General features: G+C 39.0%; 1 protein-coding gene, 1 long non-coding RNA gene and 1 pseudogene across 2 annotated transcripts; 2 read left to right on the top strand and 1 right to left on the bottom strand.

The window, feature by feature from the left end:
* Positions 1-2,402: 2,402 nt before the first annotated feature.
* On the top strand, positions 2,403-5,461 carry LOC104881341 (uncharacterized). Its single transcript, XM_010661238.3, has 2 exons — positions 2,403-3,747; positions 3,841-5,461. Exons 1-2 carry the CDS (start codon positions 3,416-3,418, stop codon positions 5,459-5,461), a joined length of 1,953 nt encoding a protein of 650 aa, XP_010659540.3. The 5' UTR covers positions 2,403-3,415.
* Positions 5,462-5,787: 326 nt separating this feature from the next.
* Positions 5,788-7,461, top strand: LOC104878755 (replication protein A 70 kDa DNA-binding subunit B-like; annotated as a pseudogene).
* A 967-nt stretch (positions 7,462-8,428) lies between these two features.
* On the bottom strand, positions 8,429-18,397 carry LOC132254970 (uncharacterized). The gene is made up of 3 exons (XR_009467446.1): positions 17,960-18,397; positions 16,082-16,209; positions 8,429-8,846 (listed from the first exon to the last, which is right to left on the bottom strand). It is a non-coding gene; the product is annotated as an uncharacterized LOC132254970 (long non-coding RNA).
* Between the last annotated feature and the right edge of the window lie 10 nt (positions 18,398-18,407).

Raw genomic sequence — 18,407 nt, 5'->3', positions numbered from 1 at the left:
CTCTTTTTTCGCTCTTGGATTTGGTTCTTGAGGTAAGATAAAGTTGTGGGTATGTTTTTATTTTATTTGTTTTTGTGTTCTTTTAATAAAAGCTTGCTGTTTTTATGTTGGGTGTTTGTTTATTAATGTTTTTTTAGCACTTTCTGTGGATTGATTGATTGTAATCCTAATTTTCTGTGCTTCTTCTAATTTTTTTTGTTTTTTTTTCCTGGGTTTTTTGGTTTAATTCGTTCAAGGGTTTTGTTTAAAGGTGGTAAGGAGCAGATTATATAAGCCTATAAGCATGTATTCAAAGCTGGTTGGATTGAGGAAAGCTGAACTTATGAACTTCTGTTGTGTGATTAGATGCTTAGTTTGTGACATGACTGATTTTCTCGAATATCTATGTAACTTCTGCTCTGTGGGATGGTTGATTTTGTTTGACCTTGATTGAATTTTTAAACTCTTTTAAGTTAAATGTTAATGGAAACTGATGCAAACCCTAATGAGTAGGTGTGGCAATATGAGCTGTTGGGAATTAGGACATGTTTGGGAGACAAAGTTGGAGAATTCAAGAACAGATGCCAGAGGCAGTATAAGCTATTTGAACCAAAACCCACCTCTCCTGCCACCTAGAGAGCTGTTTTTTTTTTTTTTTTTTTAAATTAAGTTTATAATTTGTTTTTCCTTTTTTTAATGCATAGAGCTTCACATCAAACAGCAAATAAGGTTTTCTTACTTTGTGCCAAATGGAGGGTCCTTAGCTTCTCTCTCTTCTCTCTCTTTTCTCTCTGTTGTGTGAATTTCTCAGTTAAAAATCGAAAGCTTGGGTTCTTATCCATCTTAATTTTTATTAAATGAAAACCGTGGGTTGGGTTCAATCACTGCTACCATTGGACTATGATACTCTTTGATAAGATATATTTATTTTAAATTTGTTAAGGTTCATCATTACAAAAATACAATTTTAATTATCTAATTTGAAATTATATGCTGTAATTTTATTCAGATTTGTTTATATTAGCTACGAGATTATTTCTTCCTGGTTCTTGATTCTCAAAAGTTGTCTTAAATGCTTATTATGTTGCCACTTGTCATAACCCTTGATACTTGGTTCAAGTAGCAAAGTGTTGGGGTGGGATGCTGGTAGGTTTCCAATTTCATTTTCAGGGGAGGAAAAAATTGTTACCTATATAAAATGTTTATTTTGTTGTGATACTTATTTACAAACATAAGTGACTTTAACTTCTTCCTGTTAAAACATACAAGAAGAAACCTATGTTATTTACAATAAGCATTAATGATTTTTAGCTTTTTCATTATGTATTGTATGTCAGCTTTGAAATTTCTGCCCTGTCCCTTCTTCTTTTCCCATTCTCAACTTCTTATTGTTGGATTACAGATATATATGGACTGTTTGCAAAAGGCAAGATTCCAACATTCATAGATTACTTGGGAACTGTTGTTGAGGTATTTGCTTTTTCCTATGTTGCTGCTTATTTGTTCTCTGTATGGGTGTCTATGTCTCTGTCTATCTTTTTCTTGGTAGAACATCAAGCGAATCTAGGGTAAAACAATAATTATTGTGATGTTTCTGCAATCATCTTTTCTTTATAACCGTGGAACTATTATTAGCTGTTATGTACATGTTATGTTCACTACGACACTAACTTCACTTTCCGAGACCATGTAATCATCACTATGTTTGTGGCATTGTTGCTGAGAATATATTTAGGTTGGAGATTTTTTTGACTAATTGGCATACGATAACAAGTATGCTTTTGTTTCTAGTCCACACCCTTTCCATGTTTTAAATTGATTTCTAAACCTTGTAACACAAAATTAATGCATTTTTTAATTAATTTCTAACTCTTGTAGCTTAAGTGTTAGCAATTCTGTTGTGGTACAATTTAGGAATTATTATTGCATTGGTTAGAAGCTAGGCACTCAGGCATTTTATGGATATTGGTCATTTTTTTTCTCTCCTCTGTAAACAAATAATTATGAAGTTAATCCTCTTTAACTGATACTTTCTCTTCTAGTTGTTGCTAGATAGAGATTGTTATTGAGACTTGAGAGCTTTAATCTTAATTGATGGAGATTTTAATAAAAATTCCCTTTGCGTTTTACAGTATCTTTTGACGTTGTTGGGCTGTGGAAGCTTGCTAACTTGTGAAACAATAAACAGAGAACATTTCACTTAGCTCACCAAAGCTTTAATTATGACTACTTAGGGTTGGATACATGGCTTCTTTTTCACATTTCATCTTTATCTATGAAGAATTTGTTCAGAAGTTTCGGATTTTGTATTTAAACTGTAGGAATATCATTGGTTTGGTTAAAGATATCTTTCTAGGAAAATATTTGTATCTTTTTATATAATTAACTTATCTTTCTTGTCTTTCTAGAAGAGAAGAAAGTATATGGGGGTGGGGTAGTGTTATGATTGGAAATTTTTTGTTTAGAATACTTGAGGTGTTTTCAATTGTTTTTTGTTGCATTTTATACTGTTCACCAATCCTATATAGAATATCACATGCCTGCACTATCTATTAGTAAATACAGCTTCAAGTTCTTATTGGATACTTACCACAATATGTTGTAGAGACTATATTATATCTGCATAAACCTTATGAATTAATTCAACTAGTCTTTGATCCAGCTACTTCAGTCGTACTGCTATATGAATCATTCGTTGCCAACCAACTTCATGTTTGAATCAAGCCTTCAGTGTCATGTTGTTTCTGGCCACCTCTACTTGCATGCTTAATGGTCAATAGTTGAACATAATATTTTGAGTGATAGAATCTGCATAGTCAGGGTATATGCTGTAATTTGATTGAGATTTGTTTATATTAGCTTCCAGATTCTTTTTTGCTGGTTCTTGCTTCTTAAAAGTTATCTTCAATGCTTATTTTGGTCTCCCTTTTCATAGCCCTTGAAACCTGGTTGGCGTAGCAAAGTGTTGGGGTGGGATCGTTGTAGGTTTCCATTTTAATTTTTAGGAGAGGGCAAAAATGTTACCTATATAAAATGTTTCCATTATGTTTTTAGGATGATGAGGAATGGAAGTGGAAAGAAACATAGAATATCGGTTAGAGATGAGGACATGGGAAATGTGGGTAGGGAGGAAGCCAACATTCATATTCCTTAAGCAACTTCATGGCATTAGATTATGGATACATGTATATACTAAGGATTTCAATATAGAAAGGGGCCCTTCAATCCATGCTCCCTCGTTTCCTCTTTGTCTTATGTGTCACTAAGAAAAAAATCTTAGACGTTCGATTACCATCACATGGCCCGACGATGACCCCTTTATGGCCTTTCTCTCCACCCTTTCTTCTCCTCTTTCCTTCATCATTATATTCATACATAATCCCTATTTACTTTTGTTGTCATTTTTTTTGTAACAAGTTTCTATTTAATTAAGGTGATGGAAGAGGACATGTTCTGTTACATTCATGAAGGCGGTCAGCTAGTTAAATGTGTTGGAGGGTCTGTTCAATATCAAGGTGGTCGTAGCGAATCGATGGTTGTTAGTCGGCACATGTCACATAGTGATTTCGTTTCAAAACTATGTGATGCACTGCACTTTGACCAGAATTCTATCAAATTGGAATTCACGGTCAAGTTTGAGCCATCATGTCTACTACCGTTGCATGATGATGCAGCCCTACTTAAGATGTTTCGATTCAACGAAATGTTTTGTCACGTCTATGTCTCATCATCAAGTGAAGTTGTTGAAGGCTGTATAGCACCGACTAGGTACTGATAGCCTTCCCAACATCACATCCACTATGTCTATTAACTTTTCTTCAAATATATGTAGATCACTTAATTTTTTTTTTCCCTTTGTAGTGCCCCTTCTCCTATTGTTGGTTCAAATTCTGCACACCTACTTCCATCCGGTGGCGATCTGCCAATTAATATCTGTAATGACTCTCTTACAATTGAGTCATATGGGTTTTCCCATAGATGTGCGGAAGCAAATATAGTCGAACGTGACTCAAGGCGGTTTGAAAATTCCATTATGGGTAGTGGACATACCTTCTCCAATGCTGCCAAGTTCCGTGATGCCGTTTATTTGATGTCAATTGCTGGTAGATTCCGTTATCACTTCACGAGGAATAGTACGAAACACATGACAGTTGTTTGCACAGTTACTCAATGTCCTTGGAAAGTCACAGCTCGTCCAATTGGGGATTCGAACATCGTCCAGGTTCACACTTTTCATAACCATCATAATCATAGTTTGGAAGATGTTGTTGCATGCCAACCTTTAGTGAGATCTAATCGGGCTTCATTGCTTATTGATGATGTCATCCGGTCCACTCCCAATTACCAACCCCGCCAAATTTGTAAAGACTTTCAAAGGCAACATGGGATGCAATTGACGTATCTTCAAGCATGGAATATCAAGGAGAAGGCAAATGAGCGCATTTATGGAGAACCCAAATATTATTACAAATTGTTGCCTTGGATGTGTGAGAAAATGGTTGCAACAAATCCGGGCAGCATTGTTGAGTTGGGGCATTCAAGTGATGGACATTTTGAGCAACTCTTTGTTGCTCATTCGGTATCTATCCAAGGGTTTGCAATGGGGTGTCGGCCAATCATAGCTATTGACTCCGCCCATATGAGTGGGCCATATAGGGGTGCGTTATTTTCGGCGACCGCATACGATGCTAATGACGCCATGTTCCCCTTAGCCTTTGGCGTGATGAGCTCAGAAAATTATGACGATTGGTCTTGGTTTTTGCAAAATTTGAAGAAGCTTGTTGGAGATAAGGAAGTCGTTATTATCTCGGATAGACATCCCGCCCTCCTTCGTAGTGTTCCTGAAGTGTTTGGGCTTGAAAACCATGCCTACTGTTACCGTCACTTGAAGGAAAATTTCAGCTCTTTCTTGAGCAAGCATAACACAAGAGGGAACAAAGGTAAAGAAAATGCACTCCAATTCCTTGATAGTATAGCCTATGCAAGGTTAGAGCAAGATTACAATGTTTCCATGTTTGAACTACGGAAATACAATGACGCTTTGGCCAAATGGGTTGAAGAAAATGAACCCGAACATTGGGCTATGTCCAAATTCCCAAAACAAAGATGGGATAAAATGACCACAAACCTTGCCGAGTCGTTTAATGCTTGGCTAAGGAATGAAAGACATCACTCCATTTGTACATTTCTAATGGAGCATATGGTTAAGTTAGGTTCTATGCTTGTCAAACATAAAGAGGAATCAAACAATTGGAAGGGATGCATAGGGCCAAAAATTGAAGAAAAAGTTCAGCAGAAAATTGCCAAGGGTGAGGTGTATCCGGTCACTCCTTTCATGAACGGAATCTTTGGGGTTTCTATTGGAACCACCTTGTTGAATGTGGACATTACAAAGCGTACTTGCACATGTAGGGGTTGGGAAATGTTGGGCATCCCTTGTGAACATGCGGCAGCCGTTAAAAACCATATCATAATTCCTTAAGCAAAATTCACATTTGTTGAGATTGAAGAGATGGATCCTTATGTCAATGGGAAGGAGCGTGTATGTAAGAACCAGTCTTAGAATCAACAAAGGATTATTTCCTGTTCACTCGTTCTTTTGTGTAATATGACCCATATCATTATTAATTCCAGATGTTAGTGGAGTTGTTCAAAGTGTCTCTCCTACAATGAGGATACGAAGGAAGAGTCACAATGACATTGTTCCTAAGCGTGATATAACTTTTGCGGACAAGACATGAGTGTATATTTTATTTTTTCCACTGGTTACTTTGGTCTAATGTTGCTTCATATTGAACTTATTGACATTTGAATTGTAAGAAGAAGACTGTTGTGGTCTCTTTGTGGAATGATCATGCTACTAATGTAGGGCAGGAATTGTTGGATAATGCTGATAAATTTCCAATTGTTGCAATTAAATCTCTCAAAGTTGGAGACTTCCAAGGTAATTCCCCTTGTTTTCTTGAATTTTTGTATTATTATGGCAATTCTAAAAAACATGAGAATGATAAGAAGTCCTCTTTGTAATGTTCTCTTCATATCTTGTTTTAGTTGTATCACTGTCAACATCGAGTGAAAGTATTGTACTTGTAAATCCAGATGCACGCGAATAAAAAAAGTTGATATCCTGGTAAGGAATCATCCAGTGACCTATCACCTTGTTAGTTCTTGTAGTAAGTGTTTCTGACCATATGTTCTTGTTCACAGGTATGATTCTGAATGTAAAGGAGCTTCAATGGCTTCTATTGGGTCTGATATCAGTCCTTCATCTAAGGGTGGAGTGAGGTCCATGTACTATGACAGGGTTTCCCTTTCTCATGTAACCAGCAACCCATATTTGGGTGAAGACAAGGTAATAATTACTGTCATTAAAATAACCTAACATGATCAACCTGGTCTTAGCCAAAGTTTTGAGTTAAAAGCATATTCAGTTTTGATAATGTGGGCTTGTCTTTGTACAGCCTTCCTTTTTTAGCATCAGAGCATACATAAGCTTCATCAAGCCTGATCAAACAATGTGGTACCGGGCTTGTAAGACATGCAACAAGAAAGTCATAGGTGCTATTGGATCTGGGTATTGGTGTGAAGGATGCCAAAAGAATGATGATGAGTGCAGTTTAAGGTAAGGGATTCATGGAATTTGAATCAATAAGAATCCAGCGATAGTAGTTGAAATTCATGAAAGTTGTCCTATGAGTGATGTTTCTTTGTTCCTTTCTGTTTTGTTTTCCAAGTACATAATGGTAGTGAAAGTTTCAGATGCTAGTGGTGAAGCTTGGCTTTCTATGTTCAATGAACAAGCAGAGAGAATATTTGGGTGCTCTGCTGATGAGCCTGATAAGCTGAAATGACAGGTAAACTCTTGACAATATTGAAATATCTATGAGTTTGTCCAAATCTTGGTTAACTTGAAAGAGTTGCTCATTGATGCATTAATTCATATGTAGTTGGTTAATTATTTGGTAGCCTAGTTGGGTTATATGGGAAAAAAAAGGATGACCTTCTGGCATTCAAAATCTGATGTTTAAAAAACCCAATCTTCTCTGCAGGAGGGAGAAGAGAACCTATTCCAACAGAAATTGAAGGAAGCTATTTGGGTCCCTCATCTTTTCCGGATTAGTGTTGCACAACATGAGTACATGAGTACATGAACGAGAAAAGGCAGAGGATAACAGCCAGGGCTGTTGTTCCAGTTGATTTTGCAGCTGAATCCAGATTACTCTTGGAGGAGATATCAAAGATGAAGACTTCACTTCACAATAGGCTCCTTAGTTTATTTTGTTCTTTGGATAATGATATTTAGTCAGTATGCCTTTCGTTCCCTCTATAGCTTAAGACACATCCCATTGAATATAGAGGAAGCTTAATCCTAACTTGGAATGCACATACCATTATTGTAATATATGTTTTTCAGACATACATGTGGTTTTGTTGCATTGTAGAAGAATCACTTAAAAATCAGTTTCACGACTTGGGTTTCCATCTGATTGACTTTTGGGCTATCTGGTTAATCACTAACGGTTATTTACCCCTAGTTGCAGTCCTGCACCTTAATGCTTCAATTTGATATGGGATTGCATTCTTAATGTTTAATGGCTAAGTCCACAATGGTTTGTAGTTCTGCAGTTTTTTAAAATTATGATGTTTGAGAAAAGGTTTAGGGCAGCTTCTCAGTTGTGGTGATAAAAAGTAGAGATCAGTTCTTGGTCAAGAAATTCTTCTTCATTTGAGATGGGAGAATACTTCCAAAAGTGGAGAAGAGTGTAGAAAGTGGGCATTGCTTTCATGTTTTGGGTGGAGAAAGTCATATAGGGTTTGTTTGGCAAATGTTTTTAAGAATATTTTTTATTTTTTAGAACAAAAAAAAAAAAAAACATTTGACAATCATACATTTGCTTTTTGTTTTTTATTCTTAAAAATTAAAAATAGTTTTTTTGAGAAAATATTTTTTTAATTGTTTTTTGATGGTTGTTTAAAACAATAATTATATGAACATGTAGAATGATAAAAAAAAATAAAATATTAGATATAAAAATTATTTTTAAAACATATTAAAAAAAATTAAAAATAAATTTAAAATTAGGTATACAATTCTATAAAACATTAGTGATTAGTTTTAAAAAATTATTGTTATAAAACCAAAATTTTAAATTTTTTTTAAAAAATAATTACCAAATAGAGTTATAATTTCCCAAGAAATGGAAAATTTACGGAAACAAAGAAATGCATTCCTTATCAATATCTTGGTATTTTTGCTACAACAGATAGTAGTGATTTCAAATAAATGAGGTGGTGTTTGTTTTTATAGGTAAATGGAAAAAGGCTAAACCGAAAAACAAACACCACTTCATCAAGTATAGATGATGGCAAATCCAGCTATACTGCAAAAAGCAATGTTAGAAAATGAGCTGCACCAAAGAAGATCAAGCTTCTAACGAAGACCAGAAACTTAGTTTCAAAGAACAAGCTTCATTTGATTAGATTGGATAGTTTTGAGTACTTGGGTAGTGACCAACATACAACTAGCTCGGCATAATGTGTGAAATGTATAATTTTATTGGAGAGATTTCTACCATAAGCTACAGTCTTGAGAAGTTGCATTTTACACTATCATCCCTTCTTGTAGGGAGAGACTAAAGTTGCAATCTTATGCAACAATTTAGCAGCATTGCCATCATCATCACCATCATCTTGAGAGAGGAGAGAGGAGAGGTCCATTCCTGAAAGTCATGGAGGGTGCCATTGAAATATGTGAAGAGTCCATCAACTCCTATCTTGTTTATCCAGTAATCATATTGTGCATATGGGTCTTGATGGAAGTTGAAGTGTAAGAACTGGTTCTCATTCCGATAAGTGTATGGGTGTACCTGCCATCACAATTCACAAGTTGGGTTTCTGATGACTTTTGCTCAATGCTTATGAAATACTTGCACATGAAAAAGAGAAATTTGAGATTTCCTAACAAGAAAATTTTTAAACAAAACTAAAATCAGTAAACCAAAATTTGCACATGATCATGATCAGCACAAATCGAATCCTAGAATTCTTCTACAGTACACATATCTAGATCTTCAAATTTCTTAAGAAAATAATTACCGAAAAGCACACAAGAAAAATGAAATCCTCAGATGCAATCTTAGACAAACAGAACCATGAATTTTTTATTTTTCCTTTCAAGGAAATTGAGCACCATGAATCAACGTGTTCATAGAGACCAAAAACCATGTTTAACAATTGTGAAAATTAAATAATTAGTGAAAATTAGTGCATCATGGATGTTTCTTAGCTCAACACCTTCAAACCCGTTCCCCCTCATATGGAGTTTAAGTTCATTCATAGAGATAACAAGTTTAATCTTTAATGGATGCAAAATATTGGGATTGAGATCATGGCTGCCCTATAAGGGTCACCAAGGAAGACCCGAGGCTTTGGAGAGGTTGAGTTGAACTTTACCTTAAGGTAGTACCTAGGGTCCCTTAAGGTAGTACCTCAAGGCCACTAAGGTAGTACCTAAGGGCCCTTAAGGTAGTACCTAAGCTACAGTCCCAAGAAAGCATTGGTGGATCACTTCAAAACTGAAGAGAACCACATAATTGGATGGTCTAAGGGTCACCAAGGAAGACCCGAGGCTTTGGAGAGGTTGAGTTGAAATACACCTTAAGGTAGTACCTAGGGTCCCTTAAGGTAGTACCTCAAGGCCACTAAGGTAGTACCTAAGGGCCCTTAAGGTAGTACCTAAGCTACAGTCCAAAGAAAGCATTGGTGGATCACTTCAAAACTGAAGAGAACCACATAATTGGATGGTCTAAGGGTCACCAAGGAAGACCCGAGGCTTTGGAGAGGTTGAGTTGAAATTCACCTTAAGGTAGTACCTAGGGTCCCTTAAGGTAGTACCTCAAGGCCACTAAGGTAGTACCTAAGGGCCCTTAAGGTAGTACCTAAGCTACAGTCCCAAGAAAGCATTGGTGGATCACTTCAAAACTGAAGAGAACCACATAATTGGATGGTCTAAGGGTCACCAAGGAAGACCCGAGGCTTTGGAGAGGTTGAGTTGAACTTGACCTTAAGGTAGTACCTAGGGTCCCTTAAGGTAGTACCTCAAGGCCACTAAGGTAGTACCTAAGGGCCCTTAAGGTAGTACCTAAGCTACAGTCCCAAGAAAGCATTGGTAGATCACTTCAAAACTGAAGAGAACCACATAATTGGATGGTCTAAGGGTCACCAAGGAAGACCCGAGGCTTTGGAGAGGTTGAGTTGAAATTCACCTTAAGGTAGTACCTAGGGTCCCTTAAGGTAGTACCTCAAGGCCACTAAGGTAGTACCTAAGGGCCCTTAAGGTAGTACCTAAGCTACAGTCCCAAGAAAGCATTGGTGGATCACTTCAAAACTGAAGAGAACCACATAATTGGATGGTCTAAGGGTCACCAAGGAAGACCCGAGGCTTTGGAGAGGTTGAGTTGAAATTCACCTTAAGGTAGTACCTAGGGTCCCTTAAGGTAGTACCTGAAGGCCACTAAGGTAGTACCTAAGGGCCCTTAAGGTAGTACCTAAGCTACAGTCCAAAGAAAGCATTGGTGGATCACTTCAAAACTGAAGAGAATCACATAATTGGATGGTCTAAGGGTCACCAAGGAAGACCCGAGGCTTTGGAGAGGTTGAGTTGAAATTCACCTTAAGGTAGTACCTAGGGTCCCTTAAGGTAGTACCTCAAGGCCACTAAGGTAGTACCTAAGGGCCCTTAAGGTAGTACCTAAGCTACAGTCCCAAGAAAGCATTGGTGGATCACTTCAAAACTGAAGAGAACCACATAATTGGATGGTCTAAGGGTCACCAAGGAAGACCCGAGGCTTTGGAGAGGTTGAGTTGAACTTGACCTTAAGGTAGTACCTAGGGTCCCTTAAGGTAGTACCTCAAGGCCACTAAGGTAGTACCTAAGGGCCCTTAAGGTAGTACCTAAGCTACAGTCCCAAGAAAGCATTGGTGGATCACTTCAAAACTGAAGAGAACCACATAATTGGATGGTCTAAGGGTCACCAAGGAAGACCCAAGGCTTTGGAGAGGTTGAGTTGAAATTCACCTTAAGGTAGTACCTAGGGTCCCTTAAGGTAGTACCTCAAGGCCACTAAGGTAGTACCTAAGGGCCCTTAAGGTAGTACCTAAGCTACAGTCCAAAGAAAGCATTGGTGGATCACTTCAAAACTGAAGAGAACCACATAATTGGATGGTCTAAGGGTCACCAAGGAAGACCCGAGGCTTTGGAGAGGTTGAGTTGAAATTCACCTTAAGGTAGTACCTAGGGTCCCTTAAGGTAGTACCTCAAGGCCACTAAGGTAGTACCTAAGGGCCCTTAAGGTAGTACCTAAGCTACAGTCCAAAGAAAGCATTGGTGGATCACTTCAAAACTGAAGAGAACCACATAATTGGATGGTCTAAGGGTCACCAAGGAAGACCCGAGGCTTTGGAGAGGTTGAGTTGAAATTCACCTTAAGATAGTACCTAGGGTCCCTTAAGGTAGTACCTCAAGGCCAATAAGGTAGTACCTAAAGGCCCTTAAGGTAGTACCTAAGCTACAGTCCCAAGAAAGCATTGGTGGATCACTTCAAAACTGAAGAGAACCACATAATTGGATGGTCTAAGGGTCACCAAGGAAGACCCGAGGCTTTGGAGAGGTTGAGTTGAAATTCACCTTAAGGTAGTACCTAGGGTCCCTTAAGGTAGTACCTCAAGGCCACTAAGGTAGTACCTAAGGGCCCTTAAGGTAGTACCTAAGCTACAGTCCCAAGAAAGCATTGGTGGATCACTTCAAAACATAAGAGAACCACATAATTGGATGGTCTAAGGGTCACCAAGGAAGACCCGAGGCTTTGGAGAGGTTGAGTTGAAATTTACCTTAAGGTAGTACCTAGGGTCCCTTAAGGTAGTACCTCAAGGCCACTAAGGTAGTACCTAAGGGCCCTTAAGGTAGTACCTAAGCTACAGTCCCAAGAAAGCATTGGTGGATCACTTCAAAACTGAAGAGAACCACATAATTGGATGGTCTAAGGGTCACCAAGGAAGACCCGAGGCTTTGGAGAGGTTGAGTTGAACTTTACCTTAAGGTAGTACCTAGGGTCCCTTAAGGTAGTACCTCAAGGCCACTAAGGTAGTACCTAAGGGCCCTTAAGGTAGTACCTAAGCTACAGTCCCAAGAAAGCATTGGTGGATCACTTCAAAACTGAAGAGAACCACATAATTGGATGGTCTAAGGGTCACCAAGGAAGACCCGAGGCTTTGGAGAGGTTGAGTTGAAATTCACCTTAAGGTAGTACCTAGGGTCCCTTAAGGTAGTACCTCAAGGCCACTAAGGTAGTACCTAAGGGCCCTTAAGGTAGTACCTAAGCTACAGTCCAAAGAAAGCATTGGTGGATCACTTCAAAACTGAAGAGAACCACATAATTGGATGGTCTAAGGGTCACCAAGGAAGACCCGAGGCTTTGGAGAGGTTGAGTTGAAATTTACCTTAAGGTAGTACCTAGGGTCCCTTAAGGTAGTACCTCAAGGCCACTAAGGTAGTACCTAAGGGCCCTTAAGGTAGTACCTAAGCTACAGTCCCAAGAAAGCATTGGTGGATCACTTCAAAACTGAAGAGAACCACATAATTGGATGGTCTAAGGGTCACCAAGGAAGACCCGAGGCTTTGGAGAGGTTGAGTTGAAATTTACCTTAAGGTAGTACCTAGGGTCCCTTAAGGTAGTACCTCAAGGCCACTAAGGTAGTACCTAAGGGCCCTTAAGGTAGTACCTAAGCTACAGTCCCAAGAAAGCATTGGTGGATCACTTCAAAACTGAAGAGAACCACATAATTGGATGGTCTAAGGGTCACCAAGGAAGACCCGAGGCTTTGGAGAGGTTGAGTTGAACTTTACCTTAAGGTAGTACCTAGGGTCCCTTAAGGTAGTACCTCAAGGCCACTAAGGTAGTACCTAAGGGCCCTTAAGGTAGTACCTAAGCTACAGTCCCAAGAAAGCATTGGTGGATCACTTCAAAACTGAAGAGAACCACATAATTGGATGGTCTAAGGGTCACCAAGGAAGACCCGAGGCTTTGGAGAGGTTGAGTTGAAATTCACCTTAAGGTAGTACCTAGGGTCCCTTAAGGTAGTACCTCAAGGCCACTAAGGTAGTACCTAAGGGCCCTTAAGGTAGTACCTAAGCTACAGTCCAAAGAAAGCATTGGTGGATCACTTCAAAACTGAAGAGAACCACATAATTGGATGATCTAAGGGTCACCAAGGAAGACCCGAGGCTTTGGAGAGGTTGAGTTGAAATTTACCTTAAGGTAGTACCTAGGGTCCCTTAAGGTAGTACCTCAAGGCCACTAAGGTAGTACCTAAGGGCCCTTAAGGTAGTACCTAAGCTACAGTCCCAAGAAAGCATTGGTGGATCACTTCAAAACTGAAGAGAACCACATAATTGGATGGTCTAAGGGTCACCAAGGAAGACCCGAGGCTTTGGAGAGGTTGAGTTGAAATTCACCTTAAGGTAGTACCTAGGGTCCCTTAAGGTAGTACCTCAAGGCCACTAAGGTAGTACCTAAGGGCCCTTAAGGTAGTACCTAAGCTACAGTCCCAAGAAAGCATTGGTGGATCACTTCAAAACTGAAGAGAACCACATAATTGGATGGTCTAAGGGTCACCAAGGAAGACCCGAGGCTTTGGAGAGGTTGAGTTGAAATTCACCTTAAGGTAGTACCTAGGGTCCCTTAAGGTAGTACCTCAAGGCCACTAAGGTAGTACCTAAGGGCCCTTAAGGTAGTACCTAAGCTACAGTCCCAAGAAAGCATTGGTGGATCACTTCAAAACTGAAGAGAACCACATAATTGGATGGTCTAAGGGTCACCAAGGAAGACCCGAGGCTTTGGAGAGGTTGAGTTGAAATTCACCTTAAGGTAGTACCTAGGGTCCCTTAAGGTAGTACCTCAAGGCCACTAAGGTAGTACCTAAGGGCCCTTAAGGTAGTACCTAAGCTACAGTCCAAAGAAAGCATTGGTGGATCACTTCAAAACTGAAGAGAACCACATAATTGGATGGTCTAAGGGTCACCAAGGAAGACCCGAGGCTTTGGAGAGGTTGAGTTGAGCTTGACCTTAAGGTAGTACCTAGGGTCCCTTAAGGTAGTACCTCAAGGCCACTAAGGTAGTACCTAAGGGCCCTTAAGGTAGTACCTAAGCTACAGTCCCAAGAAAGCATTGGTGGATCACTTCAAAACTGAAGAGAACCACATAATTGGATGGTCTAAGGGTCACCAAGGAAGACCCGAGGCTTTGGAGAGGTTGAGTTGAAATTCACCTTAAGGTAGTACCTAGGGTCCCTTAAGGTAGTACCTCAAGGCCACTAAGGTAGTACCTAAGGGCCCTTAAGGTAGTACCTAAGCTACAGTCCCAAGAAAGCATTGGTGGATCACTTCAAAACTGAAGAGAACCACATAATTGGATGGTCTAAGGGTCACCAAGGAAGACCCGAGGCTTTGGAGAGGTTGAGTTGAAATTCACCTTAAGGTAGTACCTAGGGTCCCTTAAGGTAGTACCTCAAGGCCACTAAGGTAGTACCTAAGGGCCCTTAAGGTAGTACCTAAGCTACAGTCCCAAGAAAGCATTGGTGGATCACTTCAAAACTGAAGAGAACCACATAATTGGATGGTCTAAGGGTCACCAAGGAAGACCCGAGGCTTTGGAGAGGTTGAGTTGAAATTCACCTTAAGGTAGTACCTAGGGTCCCTTAAGGTAGTACCTCAAGGCCACTAAGGTAGTACCTAAGGGCCCTTAAGGTAGTACCTAAGCTACAGTCCCAAGAAAGCATTGGTGGATCACTTCAAAACTGAAGAGAACCACATAATTGGATGGTCTAAGGGTCACCAAGGAAGACCCGAGGCTTTGGAGAGGTTGAGTTGAGCTTGACCTTAAGGTAGTACCTAGGGTCCCTTAAGGTAGTACCTCAAGGCCACTAAGGTAGTACCTAAGGGCCCTTAAGGTAGTACCTAAGCTACAGTCCCAAGAAAGCATTGGTGGATCACTTCAAAACTGAAGAGAACCACATAATTGGATGGTCTAAGGGTCACCAAGGATGACCCGAGGCTTTGGAGAGGTTGAGTTGAAATTCACCTTAAGGTAGTACCTAGGGTCCCTTAAGGTAGTACCTCAAGGCCACTAAGGTAGTACCTAAGGGCCCTTAAGGTAGTACCTAAGCTACAGTCCCAAGAAAGCATTGGTTGATCTCTTCAAAACTGAAGAGAATGACATAATTGGATGGTCTAAGGGTCACCAAAGAAGACCTGAGGCTTTGGAGAGGTTGAGTTGAAATTTACCTTAAGGTAGTACCTAGGGTCCCTTAAGGTAGTACCTCAAGGCCACTAAGGTAGTACCTAAGGGCCCTTAAGGTAGTACCTAAGCTACAGTCCCAACAAACCTTAGGTGGATCACTTGAGGAATGAAGAGAACCACATAATTGGATGGTCTAAGGGTCACCAAGGAAGACCCGAGGCTTTGGAGAGGTTGAGTTCAAGTTTACCTTAAGGTAGTACCTAGGGTCCCTTAAGGTAGTACCTCAAGGCCACTAAGGTAGTACCTAAGGGCCCTTAAGGTAGCACCTAAGCTACAGTCCCAAGAAACCATTGGTTGATCACTTCAAAACTAAAGAGAACCACATAATTGGATGGTCTAAGGGTCACAAAGGAAGACCCGAGGTTTGGGAGAGGTTGAGTTCAAGTTTACCTTAAGGTAGTACCTAGGGGCCCTTAAGGTAATCAAGTCTAATCATTGTTTTGTCTAGACAATGTTTTGCTCTTTGGTATTTATGATATCCATCTTGAAAGTTTAGATTTTGCTTATGGAATACCTAGAGGGAGGGTGAACAGATTATGCTTACTTTTTTGCCCAAATTTTTATTTTTAAAATTTACCTTAAAAAAAATTAGAGTTGAAGTGGAGAAATTTAATGGCACAAGGAGATAAAAGTTGGCATGGAAAATTACCCATAAAGCCTCCCAGAGACTTTTTAGATGTAAAAACCATGGGGTTAAAAACAGTAGAACACAAATCCACTATTAAAAGAAAAGTACATAGATTTACCTGGCGGATGATATCCATAAGATTTACTCCCCAGCACCTACACTTGTCTTCACATCCATGACACAACACCACACATGGTCCTAGTGGACTACCTCAACACCTAAGAGGGCGCAAATCCTCTCATGAACCTAAGAATGAAAATCACACAAATTTGAGAATATTAGGATGTTGGAAAGGTTAATAATATTCTTTTGAATTTTGCATCAACATTCAAAAAGAATTTTAGGCATAGCATTGATAGAGATGAAGCCCTAGTGGACAAGATCCTAAAGTTTTCAGAGACCAATTTTTAGAAGATGAAAAGAATTAAAACATATCACAATTCTGAATTAGGAAAAATTTACTTTGAATGCTTGAGCGCTAGGTTTGAGTGCTTGAGCACTTGACCGGTTTTTTAATTAATTAATTAAAAAACCATTTTAGCTCAATTAAAAATCTAAAGTCCACTTTATGCCTATTTTAGTCAAATTAGCCTTTCGCGAATATTTCTATACTTGCTGCATTGGGGTTGATCATGCAACAACCTTGAGTCTTCAATGGAGAGTAAGACATAGTATCCTAGAAAAGTTTTAAGGCAAGGTAAATAGAACAAAATTGTCAACTTAAACTAAGCAACCTGATGCACTAACACATTTGACAACTAAAAGGGTATCTAGACGGCCTATTAAGAAAAAGTAAAGCATCTAGATGGATACTAGCATTTTAATGTTGTGTTGCCTCCAAATTATTGGCAGATAATGACCTCAGAGAAAAATTGTTTGCATCTCGTGAAATTTTATTACAACTAAAAATAAAAATCTTTCCAAACAATAATATGTGGAAAATTAGATAAATATGTTGTTAAACTAGTATTAAAAATTTTCAATATGGTGTGCTTTAAAGCTTCTGATTAAAAAGCTTTACTTTCTGAGTTATTTGCCTTTTTTTTTTTTTTTACTTAGATAATCCCCTTTCTCATTTGATTTACTTTTTTTTTTCCCTAAAAACATGGGTTGCATGTGTACACCCACATCCACTTGCTATACACTAAATGGACACTTTGATGGCCATAAAGAATAGCATGGATTATGTGCTAAATTTATTTGTCCTTACGTTATGCATGCACATAATTGGATCATAAGGGTTACTTGTTTTGCCCTTGACTAAATTCAGATGCCCTGCACAATCAGGTCACATGTACAGATTAAAGAGATACTGAATCTCCAATTTTTTTCTTCTCATCTTACTGACACTACACAAATATCTTATCAACTAAACTTTTCCAGATACGAGCATGTTTATCATAACATCCAGCCACATGTGACAAGGACTCTGCTCCATGCTTTCTTGGACCCAATAAAAGCATTGCCTCAACATTATGGGGCAATTCAGGGGTTGGCAGCATTTGGACCCAGTGTGGTATCATTTGTTCTCTTGCTTTTAGCATCAAAGGAGGAATGTTACAACTGGAAAAGTGGCTGTTTTTTATTTTTTAAAAACATCAGTTTTTGTATTACAGATATTAAGGATAACTTCTAGCACTAAATTTATGCTAGATCCAAGGAGAAATTAAAAAAATAAATAAAGGAAATTGAAGTCCTTATGTCCCAAGAACCTTTATCACTACAGATGCTCTAGTTTTGAGCTTTCACGACAACCCCTACATTTTCCTCAAATTTAACCTCTTCGACATTTTTTCACAGCCACACTATAACTCCTATCACCCAAGTACCATTTAGCTTCCATTCACTGAGTTTGTATGCAACTTTTTGTCATTCTTTTTCATTTTTTTTAATTCATTCTTAGAATCTCTCTTTGTTAGTTTTTCCAAATTTATAATTGAAGTACAACTCAAGAAGGGGGGAGAAAAGTTAGATTTCACCAACAAAACCAACATACCTTCAAATGCTTTGTGCAGGCATGTTAAGGGGTGAACCCGCCATTGAAGATCGTTGCCCCTAGATCTGACCCATTTCAATCAGGAATCAATTAGGGTTATTTCCTTCTCACCAAGACACCCAAATCCAAGCATATGAGGCCACCTGCAGCATGTAGTCCTCTCCACCAAGAAATCTTCAGGTTGTTCAAGATGATATAGGCTTGTATGGGTATGATAACCATGGGTGCTTAAAAGCACAACTTCCCATGGTGACATGGAGAGGGAGATGGCTGCTGACATGGAAGGCTGGAGGGGTATTTTTGGAAATGAAATTATAAAACAGTGGATAGTGCATGAAAGGGATATTTTTGTGGGCAACAGTACACATATTTTGGGTTATGGAAAGTTGGGTTATGAAAAAGCTATTAGGCCCAAATGGGCGGGCCAAAACACAGTTTTCCCTAAGGA

Source organism: Vitis vinifera, chromosome 13 (genome assembly GCF_030704535.1).
Source record: "Vitis vinifera cultivar Pinot Noir 40024 chromosome 13, ASM3070453v1".
NCBI classification, from domain to species: Eukaryota; Viridiplantae; Streptophyta; class Magnoliopsida; order Vitales; family Vitaceae; genus Vitis; species Vitis vinifera.
This window is presented reverse-complemented; position numbering and strand designations above follow the sequence as displayed.